At 49.5% G+C, this 19688-nt stretch overlaps 1 protein-coding gene and 1 pseudogene across 3 annotated transcripts; one reads left to right on the forward strand and one right to left on the reverse strand.

Annotated features, from left to right (window-relative positions):
- Window positions 1-5137: 5137 nt before the first annotated feature.
- On the forward strand, window positions 5138-8154 carry LOC308634636 (rho-related GTP-binding protein RhoC-like; annotated as a pseudogene). The gene is made up of 4 exons: window positions 5138-5369; window positions 6271-6391; window positions 6657-6787; window positions 7641-8154. The product of its transcript is annotated as a rho-related GTP-binding protein RhoC-like (transcript).
- LOC308634637 (helicase MOV-10-like) lies at window positions 7590-13034 on the reverse strand. 2 transcript variants are annotated; one of them, XM_081268634.1, is made up of 9 exons: window positions 12930-13034; window positions 11254-11371; window positions 10858-11049; window positions 10580-10646; window positions 9590-9715; window positions 9419-9507; window positions 9030-9151; window positions 8542-8944; window positions 7590-7710 (listed from the first exon to the last, which is right to left on the reverse strand). In XM_081268634.1, exons 3-5 carry the CDS (start codon window positions 11020-11022, stop codon window positions 9615-9617), a joined length of 333 nt encoding a protein of 110 aa, XP_081124760.1. In that variant the 5' UTR covers window positions 11023-11049; window positions 11254-11371; window positions 12930-13034; the 3' UTR covers window positions 7590-7710; window positions 8542-8944; window positions 9030-9151; window positions 9419-9507; window positions 9590-9614. The 2 variants fall into 2 exon arrangements, 1 of the variants encoding a protein (XP_081124760.1); XR_014019054.1 differs by lacking the exons at window positions 7590-7710; window positions 11254-11371; window positions 12930-13034 and having other exon boundaries at window positions 8594-8944; window positions 10580-10726; window positions 10858-11045.
- Window positions 13035-19688: the final 6654 nt, after the last annotated feature.

Below are 19688 nucleotides of genomic sequence, written 5' to 3' on the forward strand. Positions count from 1 at the left end.
TTCGTCTTCTCAAAGGGCATCAGCTTGGCTGCTCAAATTAGAAATCTTGGAGTTGGTAACCCTTTAATTTCCTCTTCATCATGCTAATCGTCACTAAGTACCATCATGTGCTATATGATGACAATGAGCTGCATTTATGATGGTATACACCATATAGCCTTGGTGTGTGGTAGGCTATGCCTTCTCAGTTTGTGTAAGTACACTCTATGATGTTTACACAACAATAAAATTGCCTAATGATGCATTTCTTATATCCCCATCATTAAATGATGCATGACTGTATTGTTGAATATATACATTTATGCATCCGTGTGTGTACCTTTTCCCACATATCTTCACTCCCACTGTCACCTCCTTATTTTTTCATTATATTAGTTTCCTAACTCTAGCAGCTCCTTGCTGTACCTGAGCAAAATTCACAGTCAACTCCTGGACATGGCATATAAGGACCTTCATGGTCTGTCTCTGTTTCCTTCTCCAGCCTCTTCTTCCATCACCATCACTGTCTTCTGTAGGCCTGCAGTAGCTTCAATTTGTTATTTAACATATAGACATCAACCTAATTTGAATAGTTCATTTGTTCTTCAGGGCTGGGCATCCCACAGCTAATGCATTCTCTCCACCCCCCAACAGCAAATGCCTCCTGTATGGCCGCCTGCAAGAGTTGTCCATAGGGAATGGCAATTAAGAGCAAGGTCTCTAGAGTCCATTGGTTTGAATTCTAGGACCAGACCCAACATCACCTCTGTAATCTCTCTGAGCCCCCATTTGTTTTCTCAGTAAAATGGAGATAACACTACTAGGCCATCAGGTTATTGTGAGGACTGAAATAGTTAATGTATATAGAGTCAGGTTCCCTAAGCGTTAGATATCTTGAGATTGTCTGTATTCCTCATTTAAACTATAAATTATTTGAAGGCATAAATCAATCTTCAGCACATAGCTCTCACTTCATACTGAGTGAACTATTGAGTGGATTAAGAGGCCTGGGGACCAAACTGCTCTTGAACTCAGTTTGCTCATTTACCAAATGCGTTGGCTGTACTTCAGATCTTTAAAGTCTGTAATACTTCTAACATGCATCCATTTGGCAAATATTTCTTAAAAATCAATCATGGGACACACACTGTGCTAGACGAGGGGGAGGGAAGACTGGAGGAGCACGGTAGTCATCAGAAGACAGCACCAGCATTGTAGTCACACAGGACTGACTGTATGAATTCTTGCTATCAGAAATCTCAAACATTTGCTAAGCTGCGTCTTCAAATCTCAGTTTCCTTACAGGCAAAAGGAGATGGGTATACTTCCCCCGAAAGAATTGTGACAAGTATTTAAAAGGTTGAGTTATGTAGTTCCTAGAATATACAAGTCAATAAAATGTTGATAGATTTCCTCCTTTTTTGTCCACCTCCTCAGTCATTTTACAAGAAAGATCTACATGTAGGTAAATACGGTATGTAACACATCAGACGGGGCTAAGCGTCACTAAAGGCACAATAATACAATAGGAGTGGGAACTATATTCCTGGTTGGGGATCCAGAAGCACTTTCAAGAGTACCCTTGGAGAAGTAGGTAGGAATTTGACTCGGAAATTCCAGGAAGTGGAAGGAAGGGAATATGAGGCAGAATGGTGCTCCGGGTCTGCAGGTCCCAGAAGGCCCGCAAGGATTCTAGTGGCAGAGAGTGGTCTTCTGCACACACCACATCCCACTCCATCGCCCGCGCTGGCACCCGGGTTTCCCAGTCCTGCCTCCCGCGAGCGCCCAGGTGGGGCAGGAGCGGGTGCTGTTTGGCCGCGGGAGGGCAGCAGCGGCCCTTCCTGACGCCACCCTGAGCGCCTCTCAACTTTCTCTAGGCCCATCTGCCCCTAGGGGCTGGAAGGCGGGGCAGAGGCCTAGTCCTCCGGGGTCCCACCCGCTCTGGTCATCGCCCACTCCTCTGCAGTCCTGGCAGCTCGCAGCGACTCTCCTTCCAGCCTCACACCCAGCCCAGGGCAGGCGCCCCCAATCCTCGCGCCGCAGCTGAGGCGACCCTTGGCCGCCTGGGGCTTGGCCAGAGGCCAGCCGAGCCAAGGACTGAAGGAGGGCGGGGGCGGGGCCCGGCTCCTAGGGTCGGTCTCAGCCTACTGCAATGGCCACGCAACTCGAGGCAACGGAGCGGAAGGTACAGGGGTCCAGGCAGGGGGAGAAGGGCGTCCCAGTTCCCAGGAGAACACTTTCCTCCTCTCCACTCGCTGGGAGCTCAGGCGGGTCTGGCGAGGGGTTTGGGCCCGTTCCCTCCCCTTAGACGAGGCGTCCGGGCTGCGCTGGGGTCCGGCCTGCTTGGCTCCTCCCCGGACTGCAGCCAGGGGCCCCAGGAGCGGCCTGGCAGCGTCTCTCTCCTGCTGAGGCCCTGATCCGAGCCCTTTCCCTTCCCTCCCGGTTTCCCCTAGCCCCCCCCGCCCCCCCCCCCAGGGAACAAGGGAGCGGCCTCCTAGGCGAGGGAACCCAGCCCAGACGCCCTGGCTAGCCCCAGGCTAGACGGCCCAGCGCGGACCTGGCCTGGGGTGCTGGGGATGGGCTGGGAGTTCTTCCAGGCCCGGACGGTGGAATGGCGGGAATAAGGGCGCGGTGTGACCCTTGGGGGCTGCCACTGTTCGGTGGAGGTTGAACACTGCCCTCCACAGTCCTTGGAAACTGCTTGGGGCATGGGGTAGGGGAGACCGGGAAGGATCCAGCCCGTGTGTGTTCGTGTGTTCGTTCATGCGAGTGTGTGAAGGAATCCACCCTCCACACTCCCCAGCTAGGGCTAAAGATTTATTTTAGGGGTGTCGGCTGGGGAGCTCAGGGCACAGAGTTCTCTCAGTTCTGGCTTTAAAGTTGAGGAAGAGGTGTCAATTGAAGAGTGAGTCTTTCCCAAACTTCAAGGGAAGTGAGCCAGGTAGGAGGCCCACTGGATCTTCGGGAAAATCAAGAGAATGAGCTAGGTGTCCCACATATCTTGTCTCAGGGGAGGCGCCAGAGGTTCTAGGCTCCGTTCCAGCTCCACTTCAGTCTCTGCGTGGGGTTTGGTTGCCCCTTGTGGCCTTGTGTCCTGGCTTGGCCTGGGCTGCTTGCTCTTCTGGCCCAACCAGAGCCTGGAGGGAAAGTCTTCTGAGCTGGGGGTTCCAGGTCACTTAATTCATGTCCTTGTTCTGAAGTTCTGGCCTCTGCCTCCCACCATCTGGTGCCAGTTGCCTTGCTGGGGGATGGCAGTGGCGCACTCTTGCCTAAGTGACTGGTAGATCAGTAGTGATTGTTCTCTATCCGTACTGCCTGGGTTGGAGTTACCCTGGGTTGGAGTTACCCCAGCCCGTGTTTACACAGCTGCATAAGTTGAACTAATGGGAGTAGGTGGGGGAGTTGGAAGAAATCCTAGTGTCAGTCACCTGGGTAGACTTCAATGAACCCCTGTTTGGAAAGGGATGTACTGGCAGGGCACATCTTCCCTGTCATTTGGGGTATCAGCAAGAGCCCCTCTGTGATCCGGAGAGTGGTTCCGATAAATTCTCAGTGACTCACGTCCTCTTCCCCCACATCCCAGTTTTCTGAAGGTGTAAGTGGAGGAGAGGGAGGGGCTGCCTAGCATCCCACTGTTGAAGAGAAACAGCCTGGGGCTGGAGTATTCTGCTTCCTAAAAAGCAGACCCAGGCTATATAATGTGAGGTGGTGGAATGCAGGGACTAGAAGAGCTCAGCCCAGCATGACAGGATGTGGGACTGAGGAAAAACTAGGTTTGAGGCAGAGATCAGGTTACCTACCATACCCTGTGCTCCCTGCCTAGTTGGTGGAGGGACTTGGTCCTCATTTGTCATTTCTTTTGGGGCTTCTCCCAGCCCAAGCGCTAGCTCCCTCCCTCTTCCCAACAGCCTAGATTTCATTTCAACTCCAGAGCCCACCCACTCTTTCTCCCTGACTGCAGGGCTGGGAATCTAGCTGGGTGGAGTTTGGCTCTCCTCCCTGGGGAAGGAGGAAGTGAGGGTAGCTATGAAGGTGTGATGAACTGCAGGTGTGATGAGCTGCTCCTTTATGTGTGTTGGTGATGAGGGACACATGTTAACCCTGGGAAGCTGACTTCTTGCCCTGAGTCACAGGGAGGGGTGGGCAGGACATAAAAGTGAGCTCGACATAGGGAGGAAGGGGCTGTTCCAGAGTGGGTGGAGGTGATTCCCTAGTGGATTATTCTGTCCCTCTGCTGTGGTGGATTTGTGACTCCCTACAGTGTAGTCATTGTCCCCTATTGGGGGCTGAGTAACCTAATGTTCCCACCAGGCCCAGGAGGAAGAGGGGAGGAAGGCAGGCTGTCTGAATGTGCGCTGTGGGCACTGCCTGGCCTGGGCCTCCTTTGTGTGACCCCGGCTTTGGGGACAAGGTGGGGTGGATCAGAGAAGCTGCTGGCTGCTGCCTCTGTCCTCTGTCTGGGTTTTCCTCTGAGGTGACATGTAGAAAGGCAGAGACTCTGGAGGCATATAGCCCTGCTTTGAGTGCTGTCCTTGACACTCTGATTATCTAACCCTCAGAGATTTTCCTTGTTGGTCAAAATGGGAAGTGCACCATTCACCTAACAAGCCACTGGAAACTGAGGTAACTAATTTTTGTCAAAATACCCAACAAAGTGTGGGCACCTTGGGGCTTTATAAATATTCCTTCTCTTATGTATCAGCCACCCAGTAAGTGGTTATGCTAGTATCTGGTTTTGTAGAGGGACTCCTTGTTTTTGACTAGGCAGGCGTGGCTCAAGCCAAGGGACAATCTGTTCTAGATTATACTTTAGCAATTATTAAACCTTAAATGTATCAAATCTTGTTACAAATGAAATCTGTCTCATGACTCCAATATGCAAAGCAGATAAAAGCTGGCTTTTCTGGAGTCATTCCTGAACACCTTGCTGAATGTTTCCCCTCAATTGAGTGGATAACGTTGAAAGTCATGTTTTCTGGTTCCCAAGTGGGTTCTTCCACCTCCCACTGCTATATTTTAACCCATTGGAGAAGACCTGTCCCTGCCCCAGAAATTAGGAATCTTAAACTCTGTTTCCTACAGGATTGGTGCTTGGCAAGAATGTGCCGAAGCAAGCCCCCTTTTCTGTTTTCTCTTCCAGGTTTGTGGAGAGGTTTTGGAGGCCACAGAGCAGTTTTTGGACTACTAGTTTTTTCCCCCAAACCCCTACTGCCTCTTGTTTGCCAGCCCCGGCCATGGCTGCAATCAGAAAGAAGCTGGTGATTGTGGGGGATGGTGCCTGTGGAAAGTCCTGCCTCCTCACTGTCTTCAGCAAGGATCAGTTTCCAGAGGTCTACTTCCCTACTGTCTTTGAGAACTATATTACAGGCATTGAGGTGGACAGCAAGCAGGTAAGGCCAAGAGCCCTTTCCTATCCTGCCTTGGAACCCTGTTCTTGGTCACGTAGTATGTCCTTCCTTACCACTCACTCACATTTTTGTTTTATTTTCCTGTGGGAACAAGTAAAATTTGAGAAATGAAACTGCACTTTTAGAAAACCTGGATATAGTCACATATGGTGGTACATGCCCATCATGCCAGCTACTCAGGAGGCTGAAGCAGGAAGATTTATCACAAGTTTGAGGTCAGTGTGGGCAACTTATCCAGACCCTATCTAAATTAATAAGGGCTGGAGTGTGGCTTATTGGTAGAGTACTTTCCCAGCATGTGTGAGGTTCTGAGTTAATCCCCAGTATCCCAAAGAAAACCTGGATATATCCTCTGGTTCTACCACATACTCGCTGTGTAATCAGGGCCAAGTCCCTTTGCTTCTGGGTTTAAACTCCCCACCACCACAAAATGGTGATGATGGCATGACTTACCCCAAAGGAATGTGAGAATTAAAGTGGCATTCATGATGGCAATTCATTTGAGATCACAAAAATCAAACACATTTTAGTGATTTTTGTGGGAGAGGGGTTACTAGGGGTTGAACCCAGCAGCACTTTGCCACTGAACTACATCCCCAGCCCTTTTTACTTTTTTAAACAAATTGAGACAGCATCTCGTTAAGTTCCCCAGGATGGCCTTGAACTTGGCGATTCTTCTGCCTCAGCTTCCCATATTGCTGGTTTATAGGTATGCAGCAGTACACCCAGTTTACAACTTAGAACTTTAAAGAAAAACTCAATTGGGTTTGTTATAACTGTGATTATTATGGTGCCTTGCACACAGTAGGACTAGTGGTTTGAGAGGATCTCTGGGTAGTAGGTTGGGGCCCTTGGGGTCAGCTATGTATTGCCCATTTGTCAGGTGGAGCTGGCTTTGTGGGACACAGCAGGGCAAGAAGACTATAAATGTCTTCGGCCTCTCTCCTATCTGGACACAGATGTCATCCTCATGTGCTTCTCCATTGACAGCCCCTACAGCCTGGGTGAGGACTTTGGAGAGAGAGGGTGGAGATGCTTTGGAGTCAGCCATCTTCAGAGGCTGTGGGGATGGAGTCACAAGGGCCACACAGGCTCTCCTGGCTCCTTTGTTGTGGCATCTCCGGTGTTTGGAAGGGCTTGGGGGAGGATATGCTACAAGGGACGGGCTTTTGAGGTATGAAGGAGACCATCAGCCTTAGACTGCTATGGGAAGTAAGACCAGTGCTCACATGCTTAAACTGAGGTACCTATTGGGACATGTCTGTGCAGAAAACATTCCTGAGAAGTGGACCCTGGAGGTGTAGCACTTCTGCCCCAATGCGCTCATCATCCTAGTGGGGAATAAGAAGGACTTGAGGTAAGATGAGCATACCAGGAGAGAGCTTTCCAAGATGAAGCAGGTGGGTGGGGCTGCCTGATGGGGAACCCTGGGGAGGAAGGTGCCCTCTGAGGGGTTGCAGTCTGGGGCAGAAAGGAGCTCTCTCTTCAGGCAACTGTCCTGTGTTAAGCAGTCATAGTGATATCTACCTCCTCCTCTCCCATGTGTGTGCCCTGCTAAGAACCAGAAGGAACCTCAGTATCAAATCAGATGATCATAGAATGAAGTGGGTGACTTGTCCAAGGTCACTTGGCATTTTAATTTATTCCAGTTTATTATTCTGTCTTTGGAATTGGGGCTACTAAAATGAATAAGGAAGTCCTTGTCCACGGGGAGACAGCTTATGTTTCACTTAGGGTATGCAGACTGTGCCATCAGTGTACCTGGGAAGGAAGGGCATCATCAATGGCTGAAGAAAGGCTTAGGGGTTGAGGGAGCTGACTTATTCAGGGTCTCACTAAGCGGCCCACTGACCAGAGGAAGAGTTTATTATAGGAAGCTGCCAGGGTATGGAATAGAGACTATCTTGAGAGGATAATTATATAAGGCAAGGTTTTAAACTGGGGACAGCAGGCAGAGGATGGGTTGGGGGGATGATGGAGAAAGTAGTCATTTAGGAGGTAGCCAACACACATTCAGGCAAAACATATGTGGACCATGGGGTCTGCGACTAGGTGGGAGAGGAGGGGCTAGTCTGGGGACAACTTTGAATGTAAACATGAGGTTTAGATCCCTGCCTGGGGCAGCTGGGGCCTGGATGCTTTGTGGGCTCAAGGCTGGAGGAGGTATTTGTTATAGTTACTATACTTATGGGTGATTTGGTAAGAGGTGCACCTAACCAACAGCTTCCTCTGCCTTATCTTCTGTCTTCTCAGGAACCTGTCCGATCTGAAGAAGGCCGGGATATGGCAAATCATATCAGTGCCTTGAGTGCTCTGCCAAAACCTATGAGGGATTGTGGGAGGTTTTTGAGATGGCCACTCAAGCTGGCCTCCAGGTCCACAAGAATAAGCGCCAGAGGGGCTGTCCCATTCTCTGAGATCCCCATGGCTCCTGATGCCCTTTTCCTTCACAGGGGTTTAGGGATCACCCACCTGCCCTTGAGCTCCACCCTTAGGACTCCATGCTGAAGGCTCCTTTTTCCAGTTCCCTCATGCCCAGGATTGCATCGTTTCCCTAGCCCCCAGAGTGGTGGCAGGCCTGCCCTCCCTCCCTGTCCTCTGGGAGCTGGGCCTGTGGCCTGCCCTTCTTGAGCATTCCCTCTCCCTGCTGCCTTGGTCCAGGGGTAGGGCTCTTTCTCCTTTTGGCCCTCCCCAGAGGATGGTCACAGACTAGCACTTTATATACTTCTGGCTCAGAGGAGCATTTCTACGGTAGGTAGATTGGGGGTTTTACTTTGGGCAGGGGCCTTGTCTCTGACTGCAATTGGTGGGGGGCATGAATAAAGGCCACAGGTTCCAACACGTGTGTGGCAGCTTTCTATTTCCTTTGTCTGATTCCTATCTTGGCTACAAGCCCAGAGTCCCATTTCTCTCTTCATTTCCAAGTTGCTTGCCAGACTGGCCCCCTGTTGGCAAAGGCAGGACTAGGGTGGAAAGGTGGAGTCTTAGAGCAGAGATGAGGTCATGCCTGGCTTAGCCTGGGAGGCGGGTGAGGGGCATGGTCTCTAGCCTGGACTAAACTTAGAAACCAGTGGGTGGCTTCCCACTGAGTTTCCTCCCCTGGACATGGAGGCTGTGAGGAGATGTGGCCCTGGACAGGGTGTGACAGTCTCACCCTCTTGCAGGTCAGCTTGGGGACACAGGAAGCTGGGGCCAAGATAAGGAGACATGATCAAGAGGCTTTTGCATAGAACAAGATTTTTTGTTTTCAGAGTTTTTCTTCCTTCCCCTTCCCCCATAATAATGCTAACAAGCAGCTTGATGTGTCATTCTCCCCAGCAGTGGAAGGGGTGGAAAGGCTTGGTTGTAAACACCATCCTCCAGCCTTCCTGTCCCTTAGAGGGGCAGCTCAGCTGGGTTCTGGTTCAGGGTTGGGTGCAGTGGGCTAAGGCTTGGCTTGGTGTGAGAAGGCAGGCAGCTGTGTCTTCAGAGCTCATTCCTCCACTCGGGCTCCACTTGCAGGGACAGGCCCCCTTTACTCTCCCACTCCTGGGAGAGGTAGTCATGACCATGGGGCCCTAGAAAGAAAGGAGGTATGCTTTGTCTTCTTTACCTTCTCTTCCACCACTGTCCCCTGCCTGGCCCACCCTGGCCCAGCCATACCTAAGGTAGAGGGGCTGAGCTTGTTCAGATCTTGAAGTAAGTTCTGTCCGTTCTGTAGGTCCAGTTTGGCAGGAAAGGGACACCCTGTATACCATCTGTTTTCTTTACAGAACTCCAGGAATCTGTGGGGTACAGAGGTGTTGGCACACAGAGTAGTGCAGGCCTGGATGAGGAGTACCAGTGCAGGCTGGAGGCCAGGCCTGGGTCCTACCACATCTGAGCCTTGGTTGCTCAAGCTCTAAATGTCAGCTCACTTACAAATAAGATGGAGGTTTTATGAAGACTAACTGATCCTGAGGATTGAGCCATAAGCAGGTACTAATGAAGATACAGCTGCCTAAGCTGGGGCTTGTGGCCACCATGAGGGATTACAGGGCAGGAATGCTCACGCTTTCCAGTCGGGGTCATGGCCCAAGAGAATGGGGTTGCCCACTATGATGAGCAAAACTTTGGCCCAGGTCACAGCCACGTTGAACCTCTGGAAGGAAGAAGTGGTGGGGTCATGGGAAAGAAGGGCCAGAGGAAGGAAGAATTCCTGCCACACCCACTAGCCCTCCAACCTTGGGGTTCTTAAGGAAACCCAGGTTAAAGTGCAGATCCAGCTGCACAAAGCTCTGTCTGCTTGGCACAGTAGAGATGAAGACCACGCTGCATTCTTTGCCTTGGAATTCTTCCACAGAGTCCACCTAGAAAAGATAGAGGCAGGGCGTGAGAATAGGTGGGTTCAAGGTGAACTTAAGAGACGTCTGCCCCATGGCTCTTGAGCTGCAAAGAGGGTACACTGGGCAATTGTCAATCAGTGGGTGAGTGCTGCCACAGGGGACAGGAGGCATGCTCTGGAAGCACAAGCCTCAAGAATGAAGCTAGCTCTGGAATTTGGGCCTGTAAAGCCATCAGAACAAAGCAAACAGTGTTTCAAAGAACACAGTAAATACAAACAGTGTTACTGAAACTTTCCTGAAGATAATCAGCAAGTACTTGTTAAGACTATAGAACCTTGGGCCCTAACCCAGACCTCCTGATCAGAATTTTCCAAGGCAGATGTCTCCAAATCTCAAAAGAGTAGGTTTCAGGCTTGTAACTGAGGAGCTGTAAAAAATACTAGTGCCCTGGCTCTGCCCCCAGATATCAGTGTTAATTGGCTGGGAGGGGCCCTGGTAGTATTAAAAGCCCTCCAGGTGATTTTTCTCTGTACTAAGAGCTTCGAATCACCATCTCAGAGCAAGTGTGAAGCTACTGAGGGTGGAGATGAGGTGACAATATCACATGACAGATAGGGGTAGGCTGTGGCATTTGAACTTCATTCTTAGGGCAAAGACCTCAAACCTGCCCAATTACAGTGACGTGGGAGATTGTTAAACATGCAGGGTTCCTGATCCCATGCCAGAACTATAAGCTGGAGCTTTGAGGAGCAAGAGGATGGGGGAAAACCCAGTTCTTTCCAAGGCAGTGGAGGTGGGACAGGGACATGGGCCAGACTGAAGCAGTGGCACAGGAGCTAAGGTCTCTGATTTGGGAAAAAGAAGGGTACAAAAAAGGTAGTGTGTCACCTTCAAGTCCTTCCAGTCTCCGAAGCTCCCTGTCAAGTTTGGTGATGCAATAACGGATTTTTTCCACCTGGAGTGAAGGGAAAGGCATCTTTCTCTTATGCAGTCACCTCAATTCAAGAGTAACCAGGCAGGAAGGAGGCCAGAGAGCTGGGGAGCAAAGAGGGAGGAGGCAGCTGACCTCTGCACTCTTCTGAGATATAGAGCCAGCAGAGGCCAGGGCTGTTTGAGAGGTATCAACTGGGGGAGGACCCATCCTTGCTGGGAACTGAGGGCCTGACCTGCTTCTGGTATGGCGAGATGACTCCAATGCTTCGTGGGCTCAGGCGGGCTTTCCCCTTCTTAGAGGAAGGGGCCAGGAGCAGCTTCAGGTAGGAGGTCACCGTGGCAGCCTCTTCAGGGTTGAAGAAGGATGGGCTATTGCACTCACGCTCATCTTTGCCCATCACACCATGAAAGATGATGGGAAATCCCTGGTCACAGGGTTAGAAGAAACCCTCAGCTGGTCTTCCCTGCTTCCCTTCCCTCCCACTCCAAAACCCTTGCAGGCAATATGGAAGCTTAGGCCAAGGTGACAACTGGAGGGACCCCTGGTGTTCAGTCGAGCCTTTTCCTCCCTTCAGTAAACAATCAAGATATGGGGGTGGGGATCTGAGTCCTGCTCTGTCCAGCCTCACCTGTTGAGGCAGACCATCTCAGTGGCAGAAGCACTCTTGATCCACCACATCTGCACAGGCCTGCAGCTCTCCATCGTAGTAGAGTTGGTTGGGAATGTCCAGTATGGTGGGATGGGACCTAGAGGCAGGAGGGAGGGAGAGCTAGACCAAGACCTGGATTACTTTTGTCCTGCCCTGGGGGGACAGGCTTTAGGCCCACACATGAGCATCTTGCTTCTTGCTTCCTGCATAGCAGGACACATTTACCTGCAAGCTCTCCTGCCAGGCATTGCACACCACATAAAGAAGAACTTGTGGGGGCTGGGGATGTGGCTCAAGCGGTAGCGTGCTCGCCTGGCATGCGTGCGGCCCGGGTTCGATCCTCAGCACCACATACAAAAAAAAACAAAGATGTTGTGTCCGCCGAGAACTAAAAAATAAATATTAAAAATTCTCTCTCTCTCTCTCTCTCTCTCTCTCTCTCTCTCTCTCTCTCTCTCTCCTCTCTCACTCTCTCTTTAAAAAAAAAAAAAAAGAAGAACTTGTGGGTCCATAGGGATCCAGTGACCAGTGAAATTATTATTATTTTTTTCAAATTACTTTTAAAAACTAAGATTTGCCAGGCATGGTGGTGCATGCCTGTAATCACAGTGGATTTGGAGGCAGAGGCAGGAGGATGACCAGTTCAAAGCCAGCCTCAGCAAAAAGCAAGGCACTTAAGCAACTCAGTAAGACCCTATCTCTAAAAAATACAAAATAGGCCTGGAGATGTTGCTCAGTGGTCATGTGCCCAGTTCAATCCCTGGCACACTCCATCCCTAAAAAAAAAAAAAAAAACCTAAGAAATTAGGGACTCAGCTTTCAATTTTGCCAAGGAAGGGCAGTACAAAAACAATGTATTACTTCCCATTACCCTTATTTGAGATAATATGTTAAATCCAAAAATAAAAGTAGTAATGACACAATAACATTTCCTTTCTGCAACTGTCCTATATGGTACTCATCCAAGCATTTTTAATGTCTAAACTTATTCAGTAAAAGAAGTATATAAATAGGGTGTTGTTCTTTGTGCTTGTAGGTCCAGCTAGCTATTTAGGAGGCTAAGGCAGGAGGACTGCCTGAGGCCAGCCTGGGGAACAAAGAGACTCTTAAAAAAACAAAACAAAACAGAGCTGGCTAGGTAACTCAGTGGTAGAATTTTTGCCTAGCATGTGTGAGAGCCTGGGTTCAATCCCCACCACTGCAAAACAAACAACCCTACCTAGCCCTCTAATTTGATAATATGTTTATGAAAAACTATTCATTTTCTCATTTCTCCTTGGATTGCCTGGAAATGCCATCTGAGACAGACATCAGACACATCCTGGTGTCTGACCATCCCCATATCTAGATAATCTCACTAGTCCAGAATGAAACCACTAGCTAAAGGAGGCCTCCGACCTTCCAGTCTATAGTCCTTTCTGCATCACAGAGGCACAGAGCACCAGGAATGCAGACCAGAGCCTCCTGCTGGGGCGCAGTGGGTGCGAAGGCATGGGCTAGCAGTGGAGGGAGATGAGGGTGTAGGCATATCTGTAGTTTCATAGCAGCTTGGTTATGAACTGAGGTGATGAGCTTGGTCATAGCCATCAGCGCCCTTCTTGTACAGGGCATTGTAGGTGAGCAGTCATTCCAGCAGTGAGTACCCCAGCCCATACTTCTGTGTCAGTGGGGACTGCAGCACAGGTCCCAGCTGTCGAGGGTCTCCAGCCAGCACCAGTTGCCCTCCTGGATTGCCTGTTTCCTTAACTTCCATCAGTCCTAGAAGGCAAAGGTGGTATGAGGAGAAAGTTAAGTGATGGGATCTCCCCTTGCAGGGTGGCACACCTGCAGCCCACCCTGAGCTGCTCACCTGCTATGGCCACCAGACTCTCAGGTTCCATGCAGTGGCCAGCATCATTGATGAAGATGTGTGTGAAGTGATCAATGGGAAACTGGGCTTATACCAACCTGGGAGGTGTCAGGCCAGGCAGGGTCATCCCCAGGCACCCAACGACCAAACCTGAATGCTCACCCAATCTGAACCCTCACTCACCCACTGAGAACCCTTCCCCATCTTCCCAGCCCACTACCCTTTTATTTACAAACACACTCCCCACCTGATGGCCATGATGAGAATGGCAATTAAGACGAGGTATTCCTGCAGTTCCTTCTTGGCAGGAAACACATACTCCCCCTTTTTCGCATCCCTGTTACAGTAGGGCTGTGGATTGTGAAGCAACATGAGGCATCAGCTTGGCTCTACCCATGCCCACCCTCACTTTGGCAATGGGCCACTTTATAGACAAGGAAACTGAGGCCCAGGGAGGGTTCTCACCCACCAAGGGTGAGGATCCAACTCTCCCTACTTTTCTGGTTTACCCTTAGAGTCTCCCAGACATCTGCCATCCCTTGACCCTCTGCACTTCCCTTACCTTAATGTCCTCAGGTACCATGTGGATGTCCCTGCTGGGGGCCAGGAGGCAGTAGATGGAGCTGGGCAGGTGGACCCAGAGCCACTGACAGAGAAGGTCAGCACCCGAGTTGGACGGAGTGCAGGCTAGGATGTGAGCTTCGGGCAAGTGCTTCACCACCTTAGATGCGGACAGGTAGAGTGTGGGAAGCAGTTTCCCAAACTCTGGTGACTCACACTGGGGCAGTGCAGCATCTGCCTCCCACAGCCAAGGGAGGCAGTGATATAAAAGACAAGTTCTATCCTGGAGCCCTGCTAGTCCAATTAGCACTTTGATGTGGGACAACAACTGCAAATAAAACACACAAGTCTATGAATAGCGAAATGCAAAAAGTCACTCCAAGAGCCACACAGTGCCCAACCTACCCAACAGTGCTCAACAGCCACACTGACTCTAGCTCCCCACTTTTTTTTAAAAAAAAAAATTGTAGTTGTAGATGGACAGAATGCCTTTATTTTATCTGTTTATTTTTATGTGATGCTAAGGATTGAACCCAGTGCCTCACCCATGCTAGGCAAGTGCTCTGCCACTGAGCTACAGCCCCAGCCCTCCCCACCTCCTTTTGATGACTGCTGAGAAACAAGAACTTTCAGGGAGATGAAGGAAATCAGAATTTGGGGAAAACCGCTCCATCTGGGGGAGTCAAGGATATAGGTCCCAGGTTTATCCTCAAGACTCACCTGCTTAATGGCCTCCACTAATGTGACAGTCTTGCCAGTGCCCGGAGACGCAAAGATGATGTAGGGGGCTGGATGTGTGGTGTCCATAACAATGTGCTTTATGGCCTGCAGCTGCTCTGGGTTTGACTCCAGACTCCGGTCATACAGCCTGGCAGGGAGGCCGGGAATCTGAACTTCAACTTATCCAGCATCCCAGAGGCCTCTAGGACTCCATCCCCAAGCCCCACACTCCAACCAGCCCTGGAGTCCCCTGCCCTCAGTCTCACTTGAGCTTCACATCTGAGGGCAGCAGCGGGACCCCACAGCAGGCCACAGGAAAAAGCATGGACCACAGAAGCCAGCGCCCTGTCAGTTCCAGGGCCCAATGCTGGACCCGCAAGGGCTGGCAGTTGAAGGTGAAGTTCACCTTGAAGGTCAGCCCATCCACAAATCGGCTCAGGAGGGTTTGGATAGCGAGAAAGGTAGAGGAGCTCCAGTTAGGTGGGCCAGACAGTAAAAAGCCAGGACCTCCTTCCACCTCCCTCTGCTCCACTCCCTCTTTCCAAGACTTCCATAAAAGCTCCCTAGGGGAGGCAGCTGCTGAGGTAGCTCAGAGTTCCCTGGAAGAAAAGTCCCTTCCCTGTGCTTGGGATCCACTCATCTTAGGAGAAAGCCTCTCGTCTCCCCTGGCCTGAGGGAGAAGACTGAAGAAAGGTTCCCAAACACCCACCTCATGGAAAAGCTCAGTTTGACACGGTCCAGTTCCACCTTGTGCATGAAGCCCTTGTAGGTGATGGGGTCCTCTTGGTGTGTCTCAGAGGACAGAAGGGAAAACAGGTGGTCCCCCTGCAGCACTCAGGGGTGGCTCTCGGTCACACCAGGAACCTACAGGGTGTGAACGTAAGCAAGCTTCTGTCCCAAGCATGGTCACGGAAGGACCCAACCCCTAGGCTCTCTAGACCTCTGAGGGACGAAAACTGAGGCTCTGGCCTTCTAACCCAAGACTCAGAGAGCTGTGTTTTCCCTGTTCCCTTCCTCTCCCACCAGACAACCGTCCCAAGCTGCTCACAGGTGCAGAACTCCAGGGTGCTAGTTTAAAGCCTGGCAGCCACTTCCCACTCTACTCAGCTGCCCTCTCACCAGCTCAGTTCTACTCTGCCTTTAAAATATTGTTAAAATTCATCTCCTGTAGTTATCTTGCCCTGATCATCCTTGTTCTCTCTTACCACCTGCATTTGTGTGGAGAAATTCATTCTCGTGGGTAATTCTGGTCTAAGGTACACACATTCAAAATCTGTGTGCTAGAAAGGGGCGTAAGAATTATCCAGTCCAGCTCTATGCTTTTTAGATAAGGAACCTATGGCTCAAAAAAAAAAAAAAAAACAAGGATCTTGCCCAAGATCACATAGCCAGTAGTAGCAAAGTCTAGATTAAAACCCCAATGTCCTGCTCTGACACCATTTTGGGCAAAGGATGCCCACCCTAACCCTTGCTGACCCCTCTGGGACAGGAACCATTTCATTCTTCTTCTAGGTTTGCCCTGTAATTAGGAATGGCCTATAGAGGTTGGCTGACTTGAGCCTGTCCTCCCTGCTTTGGTTTTACTTTAGCATTACTTGAGTTCTTCAAAGCACTCACCAGAATATGGAATGTACAAGATAAAATAAAGAAATGATCAGTGCTCACTGTTCCCCACCAGATTGGGCAAGACCCATTTGGAACAGCACCTGGCAAGTGGGCTTGCTCAGCAAGGGTGAACAAATAGAGCCTGGGAGGCTGGGAAGACATCCAAAGCAACAGGCAGAGGCCAGCAGGGAGAGAGAAGACGGGAGTGGGGTACCCAGGGGAGGCACTTACTTGATCTCAGCAATCTCCTTTGAGGCAGTGAAGATACTTGTTCCCTGAAGAAGGATGGGGAGCAGCTGCTTGAGGCGTGGGGGTGGGTAGTAGGTCCCCAGTTCCATACTTAGCTTCAAGTCATAGCCTTTAGCACTGCAGAAGTGGGGGGAAAAGCTTTCATAAACATTGAACTTGTCACCTTCAAAACTCTGGGAATGCCCCTCCGTGGAGGATGCACAAGGATCCCTGTGATGCCATTGCCAAAGGGTGTTCGGCAGCCTCTGCCCAAGGACATGGAGCTCACTAGCTCATGGGGCTGCTCGGTCCATGGCTGGACCAATTTTGGAAAGCCCAATACTTGGAATATTTAAAAAATATTATTTATAATACATTTTCATTATTAAAAAAGAATCTGGCAAAAAAGTATAATAACATTTTTACCATCCTGAGACAGCCAATGTTAATTTTTGGGGGTATGCAGGCTTCCAGATTAATTTATATTATATGTATATAATATATACATATATATTATATGTTTCCTCTGTTCCAGAGCCTCAGGGTCAGCACCTCCTTGTGGTTGAAATCCAGGCAGATAAGGAGCTGCTTATCTCGTGCTTCATGGGGCCCCTGGACTTCCACATCCACCCCATGCTTCCCGTGAAGATACTCAGCTCTGGGGAGAGTGGGAGTCAAGGGTGGGGGCCAGGGCAGGAGGGGCCTGGACTGGGGGATGCCCTGGGGAGAGTGCCAGCCGTGCTCCCACCCGCAGCCAAGCCCCCCACTTGCTTCCCCCATTCCTTAAGGAAGAGGCCTCCCCACAACCTGAGCAAACTACTCTTTTCTTGGTTAGACAGCCCCTTCCCCCATTCCCTGAGCACCCCTCACAAGCAAGTGTGTGTGCACCAACAAACACACACACACACACACACACACACACACACACGGACACACACCTGTCATAAAAGTTCTTGGCTATCAGTGACTTGTGGTGCTTGCTGGTATCTGAGCTCAGCTTCATTCTCCTCTTTTCTGGGAGCCGTGAGTCAGTCCAGCGGTCCAGTTTGAAGAACCTGACCCGAGTCTTGGTGACGTAGGCCAGATTTGCCTTGAGAAGCACTCAGACTGAACCCAGAGATTCCAGTGTGTGACCGCAGTGCAGCCTCTGAGGCTCCCAGGGCAGCCTAGGGGAGGGGACAGGTCTCCCAAAGATGAATGGGCACTACCCAGGCAAAAGAGGGAGGGCACAGTGAGTCAAGGTGAGGGGTGTGACCTCGCTACCTGGGCCGTTACTGTACCTCTTGGAGCCTTGCTTCCCTCCGTTATGAAATGGGAATGGCAAGGCTTGCCTCTTTTAAAGGTTGCTGTGATCCTCACCCAAGATAGTAGCATTGCAGCAAGCCACTTAGCCCAGCACCTGGCACATAGAAGACCTCAGTAATAGTGAGTGATGATTAGTATCACATACAGTTTGGTTGCACTAAAGTGAGAAGTGCGAGGGGAGTGGCAGGAGGCAGCAGAGGTAGGCAGGGACCACGATTCAGGCAAGGGGTGCGTAGGCCCTTATCTGATCTTGAAGTCGGGGTAATAAATGGTTCGCAGCTGCTTGCGATCTGTCTCCATGTCCAGTCCTTGAACAACTAGGAAGCACTGGCCCGTCTCCCGGAGCTGCCAGCAGCTGAACATATTGGGCATCGCAGTGGCGGCTGCTGCCCAGGGCAGGAGGGTCTGTGGAAATGAAACTGAAAGGTATTGTGTCCAACTAAAACTGGGTGTCACCAGATTAAAGGTCTTTTTCAATTTGGGAGCATGCACAGAGCACTGAGGGCACTATCTGTTGGAGGATCCCAGGTTCATTGTAATATCATTTACATTGCATAAGCCAATGATAGAGAAACCTCAGTAACTGCCACAAATACATAATACTGAGGTGGGAGGTTTTCAGATCAATATAAAAACCCACCACATGGAAAAACCCAGACTGCTTCTTTCATTAAGTTTTCACCTTTCATATCCAGCTTCTGCAGAGCCTTCCTTAAATCTATTTGCACTTCAAAGTAGTTAAATTTTATTTTAGTGAGTCCAAACAGCACTGAAGGCAGTTTGAAAGTTAACATTGGCGAACATTACTAATGGAGTAAATCTCCCAATAACACTACTTTGCAGGTAGAAGCTTTGTTTTTTCATTACTTGAACTGTTAGTTGGGTTGTATAATTCAGAATTTGAATGTTCTCCAATCTTGTTCAAACTATACTCCCTAAGACAACTAGAAATAGCTGTTAAACCTTAAATACTGAAATTGGTCAGTCTACCACAGACCAAAGGAGAAGCTACAACATTTGAGCCTCATTGTTCCAGGATCCTGTATTTACAAGTTCATGTATTTAGTAAAATTTATGTGGAACCCAGCCTGGCTCACATCATCTTGCAATGAACAGGTAGAGCAGTGTAAAGTTGGCAAGTTCCCAGTACACACGTTCCCAAATGAGGCACAGCACTCTGATGTTTTGCCTAGTTTTAGCTCTCATATTATAAAAAGTGTCCTTTTCTGCCTTGTTTTAGCCCTCATATTTTTAAAAAATTGTACTTTTCATGGACCATTTGGTGCTCTTTTGCCACTTTGTGATTTTTGCTGCTTAAAATGGCCCCAAAGGATAGTGCTGGGTGCTGTTTAGTGTTCCTAAGCACAGGAAAGCTTTCCAGTGAAAATTCCTTAGATTAGCTTTATTCAGGCACAAGTCATAGTATTCACCCATTCCATGTCCACAGACATTATAAAATATAACTACTCTGAATAATGAGAATCACCTGTATATCCATATACATAACAGAATACTTTTATCTTTGGTCCTGTGGATTGAACCCAAGGGAGTTTTACTAGTGAGCTACATATGCAGTTCTTTTTTTTTTTTTTTTGACAGGTTCTTACTAAATTGCTGAGATTACAAGCATGCACCACTGCGTCCAGCAACAGAATGCTTTTTTAAAAATTTTTTTTAGTTGTAGGTGTACATGATATCTTTATTTTTATGTGGTGCTGAGGATCGAACTCAGAGTCTCACATGTGCTAGGTGAGCGCTCTACTGCTAAGCCACAAACCCAGCCCCCCAAACTTTCTTTGACTTTCCTCAGGGTAGGTTGCCGAACAACTTGAAGGCGGTTATGAGTGTCTGATTCACTTGGTAGTTCTTTTTTTATTTTTTTGGTCCCAGGGATTAAACTCAGGGCCACTCTACCACTGAGCCACATTCCCAGCCCTATTTTGTATTTTGTTTAGAGACAGGGTCTCACTCAGTTGCCTAGAGCCTCACTTTTGCTGAGGCTGGCTTTGAACTCTCGATCCTCCTGAGCTGCTAGGATTACAGGTATGCACCACCATGCCTGGCTTCAACTTAGTAGTTCTATATAGAACTTTAAATTAATAAAATGGCATTCAGATGTATAAATTGGTCTTTTCTGAATTTAGAA

The sequence above is a fragment of the Spermophilus citellus genome, assembly GCF_964194105.1.
Source record: "Spermophilus citellus genome assembly, chromosome: 15".
Taxonomy (NCBI): Eukaryota; Metazoa; Chordata; class Mammalia; order Rodentia; family Sciuridae; genus Spermophilus; species Spermophilus citellus.

What these genes read in the sequence shown, in the direction of transcription:
- LOC308634637 (XM_081268634.1), bottom strand. Translation starts at nt 11,022, where the DNA reads ATGGGCAAAGATGAGCGTGAGTGCAATAGCCCATCCTTCTTCAACCCT. An exon ending in TCTCGCCATACCAGAAGCAG is followed by an intron (nt 10,647 to 10,857) that starts GTCAGGCCCTCA and finishes CCTTCACTCCAG; the next exon opens with GTGGAAAAAATCCGTTATTG. An exon ending in GAGACTGGAAGGACTTGAAG is followed by an intron (nt 9,716 to 10,579) that starts GTGACACACTAC and finishes TATCTTTTCTAG; the next exon opens with GTGGACTCTGTGGAAGAATT.